The sequence below is a fragment of the Hibiscus syriacus genome, unplaced genomic scaffold (genome assembly GCF_006381635.1).
Source record: "Hibiscus syriacus cultivar Baekdansim isolate YM2019G1 unplaced genomic scaffold, ASM638163v2 tig00110223_pilon, whole genome shotgun sequence".
Taxonomy (NCBI): domain Eukaryota; kingdom Viridiplantae; phylum Streptophyta; class Magnoliopsida; order Malvales; family Malvaceae; genus Hibiscus; species Hibiscus syriacus.
This window is the reverse complement of record NW_024062636.1, coordinates 586,598-602,457: the sequence shown is the minus strand read 5'-3', so window position 1 is coordinate 602,457 and position 15,860 is coordinate 586,598. Positions and strand designations below refer to the sequence as shown.

Genomic DNA, 15,860 nt, shown 5'->3' with positions numbered 1-15,860 from the left:
CGGTACTTTACGCAAAGAAGATGGTGCATGGCATGTTGAGGTGTCTACTTTACGCGGTGAGGTAGCCGCTCTACGTGAGATGGTAGCATCGTTGCAGAATGAGGTTCATACTCTACGCAACGAGGTAAGTTTAAGATTTTTCATATTTAACTTGATGATAAATTTACTCATAATTTCACTTAGATTAACCATTTCACTTAGATTGCTTAATAAATTAATTCGGTTGCTGCCAATACTGCTAAACTGCTTTTGTTAGTATTTGTTTTTGGTTTTGTTTTTGTCTTTTGGTTGAAGTAATGCAATCCATTCAAGTTTCAATTTGCAGAAGAAGAATAGTTTACTTTCGCAACACGAAAATGACTATCGCAATGCGGAAATGGCTATCGCAATGCGAAATGAAAATCGCAACGACAAAATCGCAATGCGAAATGAAAATCGCAACGACAAAATCGCAACGCGAAATGAAAATCGCAATGCAATTTGTGTTTCGCGTTGCGATTTTTTCGTTGCGATTTTTATTTCGCATTGCGATTTTGTCGTTGCGATTTTCATTTCGCATTGCGATAGCCATTTTCGCGTTGCGATAGCCATTTTCGCGTTGCGATAGCCATTTCCGCGTTGCGAAAGTAAGTTTCGTGTTGCGAAAGTAAACTATTCTTCTTCTTGAATGTTTATATATGTTGTCCTTTTAAATGTTTATATAAGTGCTTACTTCTGGAATGTTATCTGATGCATTTTGTGAACTATGATAGAAAAATGACTTGGGTGAATACAATGCAAGTTTGAAACATATTTGTCTTTGTTTAATATCATGTCTGTTTATTTATTGATTTATATATTAATTTTTTTTAGCGGCCTGATAAGGTGGATGCTTTACGTCGGGTTTTCCTTGCACGACGGAGTTCACGCATCAGACGGCGTGCACGTGCTATTACGTCTCCGTTCACCCCAATGGTGCGAAGACTCCGCAAGAAGAAGCCCGACTCATCTGTCATCCCTCAAGAGTCCCCTCCAATCGTTCAAGAGGCCCCTATCATCCCTCAAGAGTCCCCCCCACCGTTCAAGAGGCCACTGTCATCGTTGAAGAGGTCCCTCCCACCATTCCAGAGCCCGATTCACATGGGGTAATATATCGAATTATTGAGAAACCCCCACCGTTGCCGGACATGATGGATGAGAGTTGGCTCTCGTATGAGTTACCGGCTAGTACCCTTCCGGTATCTGAAGTGGAGAGGAGACAACTACCGGAAACAATTCTGGATAATACCCTTTGGGCTAAGACCGTAGTTGATTTTTATCTACATGAGCGGAGCCAAGGGTGTTACACTGACATAAACAAACTCAACGATGAGATGTATTTGTTGCTTAATCGGTCTTGTTGGGGTGTGTTATTAGGGGTTGAAGACAGTGGCTATTTCGATGGGGAGGTAAGTCTTATATTTGTCTTATATATGATTTTGATTAATTTTTTTTAAAAATAATGTAATTCACTAATATATGTCTTTTTTTGTAAAACAACATATCGATGCGTGGGTGTCACGTCTTCTAATAATAAGGAAGCTTAGGAAAAATAAAAAAAATTCGCGATATACAATAATGCCGGCGACTTTTCACGCAGTTTACTTGAAGAATCAACGAGATGAATCATTTTCGTTGGGCAATGGACAAGCTAAACTTTATCCTGCATGGTGGGAGGTTGATAAGGTTAGTGTTTATTTTTTAAATTTTTTAAAGGTGTTCATAAATAAGTGCGTAAATAAATGAATTATTACTTATGATTGCAGGTGTTTATCCCTGTTTTGGAACGTCGTCATTGGCTTCTCGTCCAACTTCAGCTCCCATCCTTGAAGATAATAGTATATGACAGCATGATAAATTACATATCACTGTCTGATTTGAGAGATATTATCAAGGGATGGAGCTCTCATTTGGCTAAATTCTTGGATGAGATTAATTATTGGACTCATTCTGGACACAAGAAGCCAAAGAAGTTCAATGTCACAGTTGTCAGAGACGAGACCGCGCCACAACAATCTCCGGGAGCCAGAGGGGATTGTGGTCCTCTCGTATGCTTGTGCTTGGCGCGTTTGACGACGGGAAGCACAGAGTTTCTACCTTCCACCGATAGAGATAGAGCTGCAGTAGGCTTGTGGTTTTGGCATTATATAGCTAGAGCGATGTATTCGAGACGCTGCCTACCTGCATCCGCGTTATGAAAGTATCCATTGTTAATTGGTAAGTCAAATGCAAGTTTTGTTATATGTTATACTCCTTTTGGTTTGAAAATGTTTGGTTAAGTACCTAGAATTCAATAATTTGCTGTTTGTAGGTTTTAGATGTGTAGGAAGTCTTGTTTGAGCAAATGTTTGGTTTCTGCAGGTTAATCCTTAAATGAGCTACGTGAAATGGATGTACGGGTGCAAAATTTGATTCATTAATTCAATAATTGATGAGGAAATAAGAATTATTATTATTTTTTGATTGTTTAATTGATTTGTAAAAAATGATTTGTAAATGTTGATTTGTTTAATTGATGTGTACATAATTCTTATTTGTGCTTGTTTAATTGATTGAAATGTAATAGTTGATTTGTTGATTTTCAATCTGCATTATGTTGAAGGCAAAACAGACTATCGCAACACGAAACTGACTATCGCAACGAGAGAATCGCAACGCGAAAATGGCTATCGCAACGAGAAAATCGCAATGCGATTTTCATTTCGCATTGCGATTTTCTCGTTGCGATAGCCATTTTCGCGTTTTGATAGCCATTTTCGCGTTGCAATAGCCATTTTCGCGTTGCGATAGTCATTTTCGCGTTGCGATTTCCCCGTTGCGATAGTCAAATGAATGTCTAATAAGTGATAACAACTGAACAGATCATAGCAATGTTCAAACTCAAGTTACTAATACATGCCTAACTGAAAATGTTAAAAGTGCACACATAAAATACACATAATACAACGTTTGCATTTAAAAATCACCTAAGTTAACAGTCCCAAAAGGTGAAGCCGGTTGTGATTGGGATTTTGAAGATGATTGTGATTTTCAGAATCTCGTTGCGAAAGTCAGAATCGCGTTGCGAAAGTCAGTATCGCGTTGCGAAAATCAGTATCGCGTTGCGATTTTGTATTATCGCGTTGCGATAGTCAGTATCGCATTGCGATTTTCCAAATTCGCATTGCGATTTACTTATTCGCATTGCGAATTGAGAAAATCGCAATGCGAAATTGTAAAATCGCATTGCGATAGTCATAATCGCGTTGCGAATCTGGAAACTGATTTGCGATAATGGAGATCGCGTTGCGAATTAGCGATCGCATTGCGATTTTGTTGGTCATTTTGGCAAATCCGGAAAAAGTTGGTTAAAATCGTATATTATATGAGATTTTTGGTCACTGAGGTTATTTTCTCTTTTCGGAATATTTCCTACAAAGATTGGGAAGATTATGTTGGTTCATTCGGCCATTGTTTGCCAGTATTTTCCAAGAAAAGTAAATTATGTTCAAGGCATTTTTACTTGCATATGAATCAATCATACAGAACACAATTCTGGGAAAAATTTGTTTAAACATACATAACTGTTTTGTTGGGTGCCTTATCAATTCATCCTAAATGAAAGTGGCTGAGCATAACAGCAATAGTTATGCGCCAGTGGTTCAGCTGCTTCCATGTGGGAATTCCCGGCGTTAGTTTATAAAGCCATCAATCAAGCTCTCTTAAATTATGAATATACATATACGTAAAACATATATACACAACCTCTGCCTCTATCATTTAAAAAATATAAGCCTACGCCTTGCGGCGCTCTAATTCAGTCCATTTCCCCTGTTTGCAAGCCTTCTACCCGTACCAAAGATAAATACCTTGCTCAACACCCGATGATCCAGGCTACAAGCAAGAACAATCAGACCACCGTATATTAGTGCCCTTGAAATATTAGGAGCCAGAGGGTTTTCGGAAGTATCTCCTATATCAGACTTCGATAAATCTACATTGCTTGCCAAAGATCTCAAGTAGTCGACCCTTATTTTGGTGTTGATTTGAGCCATATACGCGGACTGAGATAGAGAAGATAGAGATTCTCTTTCTTTTTGGTAAGCACGTAACCCGGGCTCGATTTTCTTCACCGTTGCCCACATCCCCTGTCGCACTCCGAGCTTAGCTATTTCCCATGGGATGCCCATGTCTTCATAATGGAAGAGTAAAACCTCACAGGCAGTCAGTTGACCATTACCTCTTCTTGATTCCACTAAACGTATGAAGAGAAAACTTAGTTTCCATCCATTCAGTTATTTGCTTCTAACTTATGATAATCATAAGGTTAATGATCCAGTGTTTTTCGGTGACAAAACCTTCATGTGCAAAAATAGTGGCTCAACTGAAAGAAAGAAGACCGGCATACCTGCTCGGATGTACCAACTTGAGTAGTACAGGTCCACACGTCTAGGTTTGCTACGTCGCGGAATGGAAGGCCTTGAGACTCCCTGAAACACAATCATTTGAGTTGAAACCACAAACAAATATGGCCAATGTAGGTGGAAACAGAAGAAGATAAACAAATAAAACTATGAATTTCGCCATCAGACGCAACTTGAGGGGGTAAATAGGGAGAAGAAAGAAGGGCAACTTGAATCAACCTTCATTTCAAGAGCCTTAACATTATTTCTCATAGTTCTTTACCTATTTTTATTCTTGACCAAAACATTGGATTTCATCTGCCTACACTATTCAGAAGAACTAATTTTCACTAACAATCTTACAGTCTTGAGTTCAAATCAGTAAACGATTTATTTTCTGGAAGTTCTAGCATTATGTCAGAAAACATTAAACCGATTTTCATACCTTTGTCACACAGTAGTAAGATCCATCCACTTCCCATATCCGTCGACCTATTATGTATTCCCTGTCACTGCAAAAGAATGGAAACTGAGCCACAAAGAATTAGAAAAAAGAAAAGTTAGTATAATAAGCATTGAAAGGCAAGATGTTGACTATCAGTCAGAGCAGATGTTAAAAGATAACGACAAGTATAATGATTGCATAATAAAATAGAAAACGTAGAAAATCCTCAGGGAATTAGCTGCATAATAAGATGCCTCAATTTCAAGGAAGTTTACCTTTCTTATCCACTGAACAACCATGGTCCCTGCTGTAGAACACTCTTCTATGGTCGCAGAATACGCAAGCATGTCATCCCACTTGGGTCGGAACTCATCGTCCCAGAAGAAGTCCCTAACCATCTTTGCAGTTGCATTCTCGAAGACAGTTTTGGTCCGGTACTGAGGAGGGCCAGTCTAACAAAATCCATGTATATATAAAAGATTAGCTTATCAAACATAAGCAAAAGTGCTTTTCAAACAAAGTGGAAGAGACAGAACCCTACATTTGGGTCTCTCCGCCATGCATGATAGCTCATATTTGGAGTAGAACGATCCATCATATGTATCCATGTAGGACCTCCGTCCCTCATCTCAACAAGCTGCCATAAATGCTTCAAATCCTCCCCAGTTACAACACTTGAACGACCTTCGTTAACCACTGATGTGGAGCATCTGCTACTAAAAATATGTACGTATACCATCAACAAAATTAAAACTTTCCCCAACTTCGTCGATGAAACATCAAACTCCAACATAAAATGAACAACTTCGGAGAAATTCAAAGTACCTGCAACTTTCATAATCAGAAGGAGAAAAGAGCGGTTTCCCTTGGTTTCCATCATCAATGGGCCAAGATTCACAACCGTCTGACTGCATTTTCAAGGAGCTGAAACATGACCAGGGCAACGAGAATTTCAGTGATTTGGTTAGACAGCGACTCAATTTCCGTGTTACCTGGCCCGTCCAGTCCGGCTTCCAAGCCCAACCAACTAGTACTCCCACTAAAAAAGCTATCCAAAAGGGAACCAAATACAACATCGTATCTAGGAAGAAAACTCCAACAATATTAAAGATTAGTATAAGATTAGCCGATCAATCCATAGTCAAACAAAGTACAAGGAAAATCTGAGGAAATCTTCCGGGAAAAAACACGATTGAAAGAGAAAAAAAACCCACCAAGTATAGATATGGCGACAAAAGGGGAAAAAGACAGAATTTTAAGGCTGGAGCTTGATTAAGAACCAGACATGAGCTTAGCGGTTGAAACTAGAAAGAAGGTTTTATGATTTTGATGATGCGAGGAGAAGAGAGAGGACAAAGGGTCCGCTTTGGTTTTTTTGATGAAAGAGAAATAAGAGGGAGAAACATGCAAAGTAAGAAGGGTGGAGAATGAATAATTTGCAACCATTGGTTCAAAATTCCGATATCCTATGATTAACAGCTAAAAAGGAATGATATTTGTAACGGTGGAAGTGGATTGAAACGAATCAGGAACAACAAACCAACCCCACCATTCACACTTTTGCTTTTTCTTCAAGATATTAAATAACTAGTTCTCCTTTATTAGTTATCATCAATTTTATATAGGTATATATATAGTGATAGGAAAATGGGGAAAAATTGATTACATTATAAGTCTTTTGCCATCTTTCATGGTAATTTAAAGGAGTAATTTGTTGAAATTCTATTGAATACTTCAAGAACAAAGTTTAAGCAAAAAGTGAGTGGTTGAAGCTTTGTGTTTGACACTTTAAAAATCGGCTTTTTTCGTCTAAATATCCTTTAATAAAATATTTTTTTATTTTAACAATCATATACGATTATTTTAAAAATAATTCTATTTTTCTTTCATATAGGTAGAAGCGCTTTTCGTAAGAAGTTCTTTATTATGATAGAAATTGGTCAAAATTTTAAAGGTTGGAGTGGAATGAAAAAAAAAATAGAGAAAAAGACGAGCAAAAGAAATGAACAAGTTATACGAATATTGCTCAAAAAAATAAATATATGTTGGCCGTCGTATTTCACATTGTATAGATATAAGATTTTTCAAATGTTTAAATATAAGATTAATGCACAAGCACTATCTTAGTCGCTTGGTTTAGTTATGTGTCTTTAACATATACTATGCGTACTTGTTGATTCTTTTGACAAAATTTGTATAACTTGTTCATATTTTTTGTCCCTTTTTTTCTTTCATTTTTCATTTCAGTCCAATTTTTAAAGTTCTGATTGATTTCTACCACATCAGCAAATGACGTTTCTTATAAAATACGACTTCTACTTATGTGATAGAAAATGATACCAATTCAAAAATTAATCGATTTTAGGTGTCATAATGATAATTAAATTTTTAATGAAATATATTTAAATAAAAAACCTTAAAAGTCAATGTTCCATCTTGAAATGACAATTGCATCCCTTAATTTATAACACAATAAAACATATAAATAATTATTAAATTATGTTAAAATATTATTTTAACTATTAAAATTTTAAAATAATTATTAAATTTATATAGTTGCCTCAACCGCTCTTGTTAATTATGTTGTCACTAGCCACTCACCATTATATTTTGTTTAATTGTTATGAATGTATATCTAATATTATTTTATATGACATCTTTTATGACTATAGCAATCTAAGGGGTTGTTTGTTTACTTCATAACGATTAAGAACGATTAAGAGCTGAATGATTCAAATGCTGAATGACTTAGAGGCTTTGTATGAATTAGCTCTGTATGAATTAGCTCTGAATGTTACATGTTGTTTGATAATGGCTCTGAATCATTCAGAATGTACTTTGATGCTGAATCATTCAACATTGTTTTGCTGAATCAGTCAGCACTAAATCATTCAGAGGTGAGAAACAAACACGCTGAATGTTGAACGGTTCAGCATTCAGTGCTGAATGGTTCTATTCATAGCCAAACAAACAACCCCTAAGTATCTATTTCAATGATCGGTATTAACAACTTAATTTTAATTACTTCTTTTAAACCTTTTCGTAACCCTAGTCGTTCTCTCATTTTCCTTTTTTTTTTGGAGTTTGTGTCACTCTCTAGATTAGATAAATATTTTTTCTTTATTTTTGTTTAGTTGGGGACACACTGATTTTGATGTTGGTTGTCGACTGTCGGTTATCATTTAGTTTTTTTAATAAGAATAATTCCGCCTTTATGAAAACTTTTTTTATTTTCTTTCTAGATCATTTGGTCGTTCTTTTATTTATATTTGCTCAGGATTAGACTTGACGACGCCACGAATGATAAAGATGACGCTTATTTGTAATCATGTTGATCTTCCTTGTTATGGAAGCTTAGATTAAATTTGGATGCGCGATTTTACGTTCGTGGGTAGTTTCTCACAACGCTCGGCTTTGATTTGCGATTCTCAGTGATCTTTCAATAACTTAATTCCCTTTTGTGGTTCGTTCGCCAATATAATCAGATTTGTTTGTATATATTTTTTGTTAGAGTCTTTTAGTTTATCTTTTAACCTTTTTCATGCATGGTCCTTATATGATGTTAGGATTTATGTTGCTCTATCGATCAACTGAAAATGGTGCCAAGAGGGGGTTAATTGACCAAATAAAAATTTAGGGATTATGGAGAGACATGATAGGAAATTTGTACAACGATTGAGGTTCAACTTCTAAACCAAGTCTATATCCACTACTTTAGCTCCACACTAAGAATTTCTAACAAATTCACTAATTTGTTCTTTCTTTTTCTAGGCTCAAGAGTAACATTTAAAACCCCCTATCTTTTGAATAGCTAAGTCAGAACCAATTCCCCTTAACAAAAGGATAAATAAATATAAACAAAAAAAACCTCTAAAAGATAAATGTTTACAAATTAAGCTCACAAAACACACTATGTACAAGAGAAAAGGAAAAATAAGATTGAAAGAGCTTTTCTCTTGATGTGGATTGCTTGGATAGGTGTTGCAACCTTCTTCAAGTGTCTTCAACTTGTTTTTTGCTTGGATAGGTGTTGTAACCTTCTTCAAGTGTCTTCAACTTGTTTTTTTTATGTTGGAATGAGTTTGGAGCCGTTCGGGATGTTTTGGAGTCGTTGGGGATTAATTTTCTTCAAAACCAAACTGCCAGGACAAGGAGTATCAGTACTCAAGTGATGAGTATCAATGTTGCCTTTAATAAACTAGTCGTTTTTTACCATTGGGTTTAGTGAGTATCGATATTGATGTTATGGTATCGATACTATTATCGATGCTTCTTTCAATATCGGTACCATTTTTGCTTATTGGAATCTAAACACATTTATAAATAAAAGGCAGTATCGGTACTGCCATGAGAGTATCAATACTTCCTTTACCTTTGGTATGAATACTGCAAGAACTGTTTCGATACTGTTCATGCAGTATCAATTATGCTTACTTAGAAAAACTGTTATGTGTTCAAATTCAAGTTTTATGGACTTCAAATTATTTTTGAAAACTTTGAATAAACTCAATCAAGTCCCAAAAACATTTTCCCTTAAATTTGTTATATCAAAATAGGTTTAACAATCTTCCCCTTTTTGATACAACAAAACATTTGAAAAATGGTTTTTGGCAAAGCTCCATTTAATAAAACATTTAATGAAAAAGAGAAATATTTTGGAAAAAAGCTCCCCTTTTTTCATTCTTGAAATTGAATTTTTCAAACCTACAGTTCTCCCCTTTTTGTTATATAAAAAATAATTCAAACTTTAATGTTCAAAATAACGATAAGAGTAAGTGGAAATTTTAACTTAAAAATCATTTGAAATTTTTTAAAGCTTTCCCTCAACAAATGAATTCCAAAGAAAATTAACTTTAAAAACTTGACACTTAAAAACTATTGAATTTCAACAAAGATTAACAAACATGTTAGTAACACATGAAATTTAATAAATCTAAGTCTACTATACTTTATGCAACATTAACGTGAGACATTAAAGTTCATATACATAAAGTTTTCTAAAAATGTTATGCATTTAAAAAATTGATATCAATTGTTAGAAAGATATCATTTGCAATAAAAAGTACAAGCATAAACATTCAAGTTTAAGGTAGAAAATCAAAGTTTGTAAAAACAAAACATTAAAAACATATTTGACCAAAAATCATTATGATGAACAAACAAATCATTAAAACTTTAAAATGTTCATCATAACACATTTTAATGTACATGAGATAGAAAAACATAATATAATCATTTATGTTAAAAAATTCATAAAACAAAATAGGCAACCAGTATAAAAATAAAAAACTTTAGGCTTAGAGGTTACCCATTCCTCATTTTGTGTGGCTAGAGCATTTAAATTTCTTCATTTTTTCACCATTGCTCCCACACACCTACAAGAGACATTCATTTGGATTTTGGTATCCAAATTATTTTGGATCCTTGATTGTTAGTGCTAATGCCCCTGGTTCCCTTATGAATCCATACTTACCTAATTTTAAAAGGTTTTCAAAGTTTTAAAGGACAAGTATGTTCCATGTGACCATGAAAATGACAATGTGAGCATTTTGCCATTTTTAAACATAATGAATTGTTTTGAGAAACTAATTCATTTTCTTTTGTTAAACTTTCAAGCTTAACTTTCAAATCAAAATTTTCTTTTTCTAAATCATTGATTTTGATTTTTGAAAGCTCAAAATCATTTTTAAAAATTTCATTTTGTTTTTCAAAATCAAATTTTGCTTTCAAAATCAAATCATTTTCAACTTTAAAATTTGAAATTAATTTCTTTATATTTGGAATTCATGGTCTCAAATTAAAAATACAACTCCTTATAAGGATCTTGTAACTCTTTAAATGAATAAGAATTTAAATCACAAGAGTTAGGAGTTACCCTTGAATCTTTTTCGATGGCCATAAGACATAGGTTGGCTACTTCATCTTCATTATTGGAATATTCTTCATCATTCCAAGAAACCACAAATGCCTTATTCTTCCTTGATCTCTTCTTCTTTAAAAGGGGACAATCATAGTTGACATGTCCAGTTCTTTGACATTCAAAGCACATTGGGGGACCCTTCTTCTTGCTCGATAATGCTTTACTTCTTTTCCTTTGGAAGACATGCATCTTGTGAATCTTTTGAAGAACTTGACTATCTCTTCATCTTCATCCACCTTTTCACTTTAGTCTTGATTACTTTTTGATAACTTCGTAAAATGACTATATTTTGTGCATTTTTACTTAAGTTATTAGTTGTCTAAAATCCTATTTTATTGTATTTAGGGTCATATAATTGCATGTTGTAGTAAAATTTTGCTGTAACATATATTTGTTGAAAACTGATGTCGCTGAGGGAAAGGTCTTGCTCTTTTTATGTTGTGCAGGTGAGGAAAGCTTAAGGAGAACATGTGGTTGTTGTAACATACTAGAGAAAGAAGTGCCACAACAAGTGATGGATAGTTGTTGTAGCATTCTGGATAAAAACTCGCCACAGTAAAAGATAAACATCAGATTCTAGAGCAGAAAAGACAAAATAGAAAAAAATATCTTTGTCAAGCTGTCCAGCCACATGTGACTCACTGCCCTTGCTGCAATGTTTAGGACCACATGACAGCCTAGCCTCTCATTCACATAAAGGGAATGATACCTAGCGTACAAAGGGAATTTTGGCATAAACCTAGGGATTCCCTTAGTATAAATAGATAAGGATACCTCATTTTTAGGGTGGTTTTGGAGAGTGATTTAAGCAATGAGGTAGTAGCTCATCAACCTTCCATTTTCTCCTTCATTTCCTCATTTTTCTTGGTGTCCTCCATAGCAGAGCTTCAAAGGGGTAGCGACTAGAACCTTGAGAGAGGCTAGCTTGCTAGGGCGGTGCATGGTGGTAGAGATAAATGTCACAACAACAACTCATTGGGAGTGTTCTTCTCCTTATGCTTTTATTTTTCTATCTTATTTGGGCCTGTACTAAACTTGAATGATCTTGGATGAACTTAGCCACACCATGTACTAACTTATTTTGTGTTGTATTTGTATTGGATGATTTTATTTTTTGTTAATGGATGGATTGATGTTTTTATGTTTAAATGTTGTTTTGCTCACTATTTTTACTTTATGTGATACATCATTTTAAGAGCTTTTAAGAGATTGTCATTTACTGTAGCGTAATATGATTAGTCTTGTAAGAGCTTTTGAGAGATTACCATTTTCTAATTATAGATACCTAGTATCGAGGGAGCTAGGTTAGATCTACGTGAGCAAGGGAGCCAATATGGGATGGGGAGGTTTTAATCTGCCTTAGAAATAAGGAGAGGGTTTCATTCGACTAAAAGGTATAGTATTTCGTCGATATGCTAGTGTTGCAGTTCACTCTGAGAGGTATTACCGTAACATTAGTTTTATCATGTTCCTTGCTTGAGAGAGTTTAGGAGCATTTTCAACAAATTTTGTCAGGCAACATACTCATAGGAGCATAAAACATTAGTAGCACAAAATATAATTGCCATAGCAAATCCATGCCATTTACCCCTAGAAAAGCTTGATTGTGTGAGGTTGCGAAGTCTTATTTCATTTTCCAAAGTTCAATTTATTTTATTGTGTTAGCAAACTTTTATATTTTACTTAAATTCTTGCCACAACATTCCATCACCTTATACATAACATTTTGCCACATCTTTTATTTCTCACTTGTTCATACCACACTAACTTTACTTAGATAATTCAGAATAGTGCATAAACTTTACTCGAAGTCCCTCCAATCCATGTGGAGACGATACTCACTCACTACTATATCACTTGTTCGATTGTGTATACTTGCACATACTTACGTGCCATAACATAATTCATTTACACGCGATCAAGTTTTTGGTGTCATTGCCAGGGATTGACATTTGGTGATTTTAAGTTTAGTTTTTTCACTATGTTATTTTTTTTGTATAAATTTAGTTGTTATTTTTCTTCATTTTTTTAGGCGTTGTGCTACCGCGTGACCCGTAGAGGATCTAAGGAACTATTGTTTTCTTTGGTGCCTAAAATAGAACAATTTTTTCATCAAAAAAGACGTGGTCAAAATGCTTAAAGTCATTCATGAAGTTCAAAATCAAGTGGAGGATCCTGTAGATCTAAATGCTACAACAAATCTCAATGATGGAGTTGTAGCTCATCCACATACTATCATAGATCACTTAGCTCCAAATTTGGACGATCTTAACCATGTAATTATAGCTCAAAAGATTCAGGCAACCCACTCTGAGCTTAAACCGGTGATGTTCACTATGTTGGGCTTGATTGGAAAGTTTGGTGGTGCGCCTCATGAGGATGTAAGGCAACATATTCGTGCTTTCTTAGAAGTTTGTGATTCGTTTCGACAGCAAGGTGTGCTGAAATTAAAGTTATTCACATATTCTTTGAGAGATTGAGCTAGGACATGGCTCAACGGAGTTTCATTCGATTCGATAAAATCATGGTCATACTTTTGTAATTTTTTTTATTGTGGCATAATCCACCCAACATGAATGCCCACCTAAGGTACTTTAGTCAGTCCCTCGACTATTAAAAGTTGGGTAAACTAAAAAAATGATCACATCGTTTAAGTTTAATAAACTTTTCCTCGTTGAATTCAAAACACTTCAGATTTGGTATCTTTCATTTCGTTTTAATTAAGATATGGTCATTGAAGGTTAATGGTTGTTAAACCTTTCACGGTTTGCTGACGTGGCACGGTAAAGATATAAAATTAAAATTACATCTTTTTTACGTAGATAATACATGGATTAAGTTTTGGACATTTTCCTTCCATACTTATACACTTTTGCTCACTAAAGTTTAAAAAAACATAAGTCTTGGTTACTTATGTTATCATTTTCTTAAGTTTTGGTCACTTACGTTATTGTTTTATTAAATTTTGGTCACTTTGACGTTGAATGTCGTTAGTTTGATGACATAACCCGTTAGTAAAATGGTTTAATTTTTATTTTAACCCATACACTTTAGACAATATACTGATTATAAATTCAAATGAGTTCAGGTACAACATTTCAATTTATCCATTTTAATAGGTTTTCTTCCCAACCCCATTGTTGCTCGTCTTCTCTTTACTTCTTCTTCAGACATCTTAATTAAAATGAAACGAAAGTGACCAAATCTTATGTTTTTTGAATTCAGTGAGAAAAAGCTTATAAAACTCAAACGAAAGTAATCATTTCTATAGTTTACCCTTAAAAGTGACAAAATAGTTATTTGACTATAGAATGTTGCTTTGTTAAGTCTCTTGACTATTAAAAGTTACAAAACGGTCACCTAACTATTCATTATATTCCAAACTCATAATTTTCTGTTAAAAAAATAATGGTTGTTTAAGCTGGACATTAACATTATGACTAGGATATGATAGTCATTTGAGATTTTATGATAAGGTTTTATCATATCAGAGTCAACATATTAACATTCAACTCATAATCTCGTCCATTTTTTTAACGATTTGGAACATAATGAATAGTTTGTGACCATTTTATAAATTTTAATATTCATTGGACTCAACAAAGAAACACTTTATGGTCAGAGGACCATTTTTTAATTTTTAATAGTCGAGAGACTTAATAAAGTAGTATCCTATAGTCGAGGTACAATTTGTGTACTTTACCCTAAAAAATTATGTTGGTCTTCAAATTCTTTTAAGTAAATCATCAAATTTAAGTTTCATTTTTATTTTAGTCAATTGATAATATACACAAACCCTACAAACACGTTACTCAAACATGAGACATCTAGAAAGACCATTATTCTCTTTCGTCATTGAGGTCATTCGATGAGTTTAAATAAAAAAAATTAAACATAAAACAAAAATTAATAATTTTTAGGCACATTTAATTTTTAACTATTAAAAATATTTAGGGTATGTTTGTTTTATGTAAAACATTTTTCAGAAAATGTTTTCCTCATTTTCTAGTGTTTATTTGGAGGAAAACTGGTTGGTCAACGTAAAACATTTTCCTGGTCAATAGAATTTCCTTTGTATTTTCTGGAAAATGACTTATCGTCTGATTTTCCGTAAGGCGTTTTTCAAACATTTCACTTAAAAGAATAAATACTCAAAATAATTTTATTTTATGAATTTAATATTATTTTAATCAAAAGATTAATTATTAAAATAAATTTCAAAAATATTTATTAATATCTATAACAATATAATATAATATTTTTAATATTATAATAAAATACTCAATTATATTATAATAATATGAGATATTATATTTTTATTTTAAAATATATAATAAATTATTAAAAAAATTTATATTATTTTTTAATTTCATAGAAATAATATTATTAAATTATTAATAATGAATAATATTATTTATGTATTTAATATTAATCTAATAATATTTTAATAAAGATATTTAAAATATATTAATTAATATTTTTAAAATATAATAAAATACTATTACTTTAATAAATAATTAATATAATCATAATATTTTTATTTTAATAAAATGTAATAATATTCATGTTTATATTAATAAAATTATAAAAATAACATTTTAATAATAAATTAATTAATTATTCTAATATTTTAAAAATATTAATATTAAGTTTTATGATAAATAATATTATTTATTACACTTAATATTTGTAATAAATAATTTTTAAAAAATTCATCAACTAGTGTAAAATGGTTCACATAACCTCTTTTAAACATTGTAAAACATTTTTTTTTCCAGAAAATGTAATTTATTTTACGAAAAAAAAATTCAAAAAATATTTTCAATGAAATGAAACAAATGGACTCTTAATTATTTATTTAGTTACATTTTTATTTTCTACTTTCCTATATCATGATTGAGTAGTGTTTAAATATTTGAACATTAACTTAATCTAATGCTTTGTACACAACGATTAATGAAATCAATTTGCTTAAAATTTATTTCAATTTCGATTTTACCTATAATATTATAGGTTAAATTACATATAGTTGGGATCATTTATTTACTTTATCTAATATTATATTATCAACCTTTTGGACAAATGTTAAGCCTAG

At 32.8% G+C, this 15,860-nt stretch overlaps 1 protein-coding gene across 1 annotated transcript; it reads right to left on the bottom strand.

Annotated features, from left to right (window-relative positions):
- Positions 1 to 3,608: 3,608 nt before the first annotated feature.
- Positions 3,609 to 6,137, bottom strand: LOC120114354. The gene is made up of 6 exons (XM_039135293.1): positions 5,671 to 6,137; positions 5,387 to 5,561; positions 5,121 to 5,297; positions 4,846 to 4,929; positions 4,406 to 4,487; positions 3,609 to 4,252 (listed from the first exon to the last, which is right to left on the bottom strand). The coding sequence occupies exons 1-6, from the start codon at positions 5,919 to 5,921 to the stop codon at positions 3,810 to 3,812; spliced, it is 1,212 nt and encodes a 403-aa protein (XP_038991224.1). The 5' UTR covers positions 5,922 to 6,137; the 3' UTR covers positions 3,609 to 3,809.
- Positions 6,138 to 15,860: the final 9,723 nt, after the last annotated feature.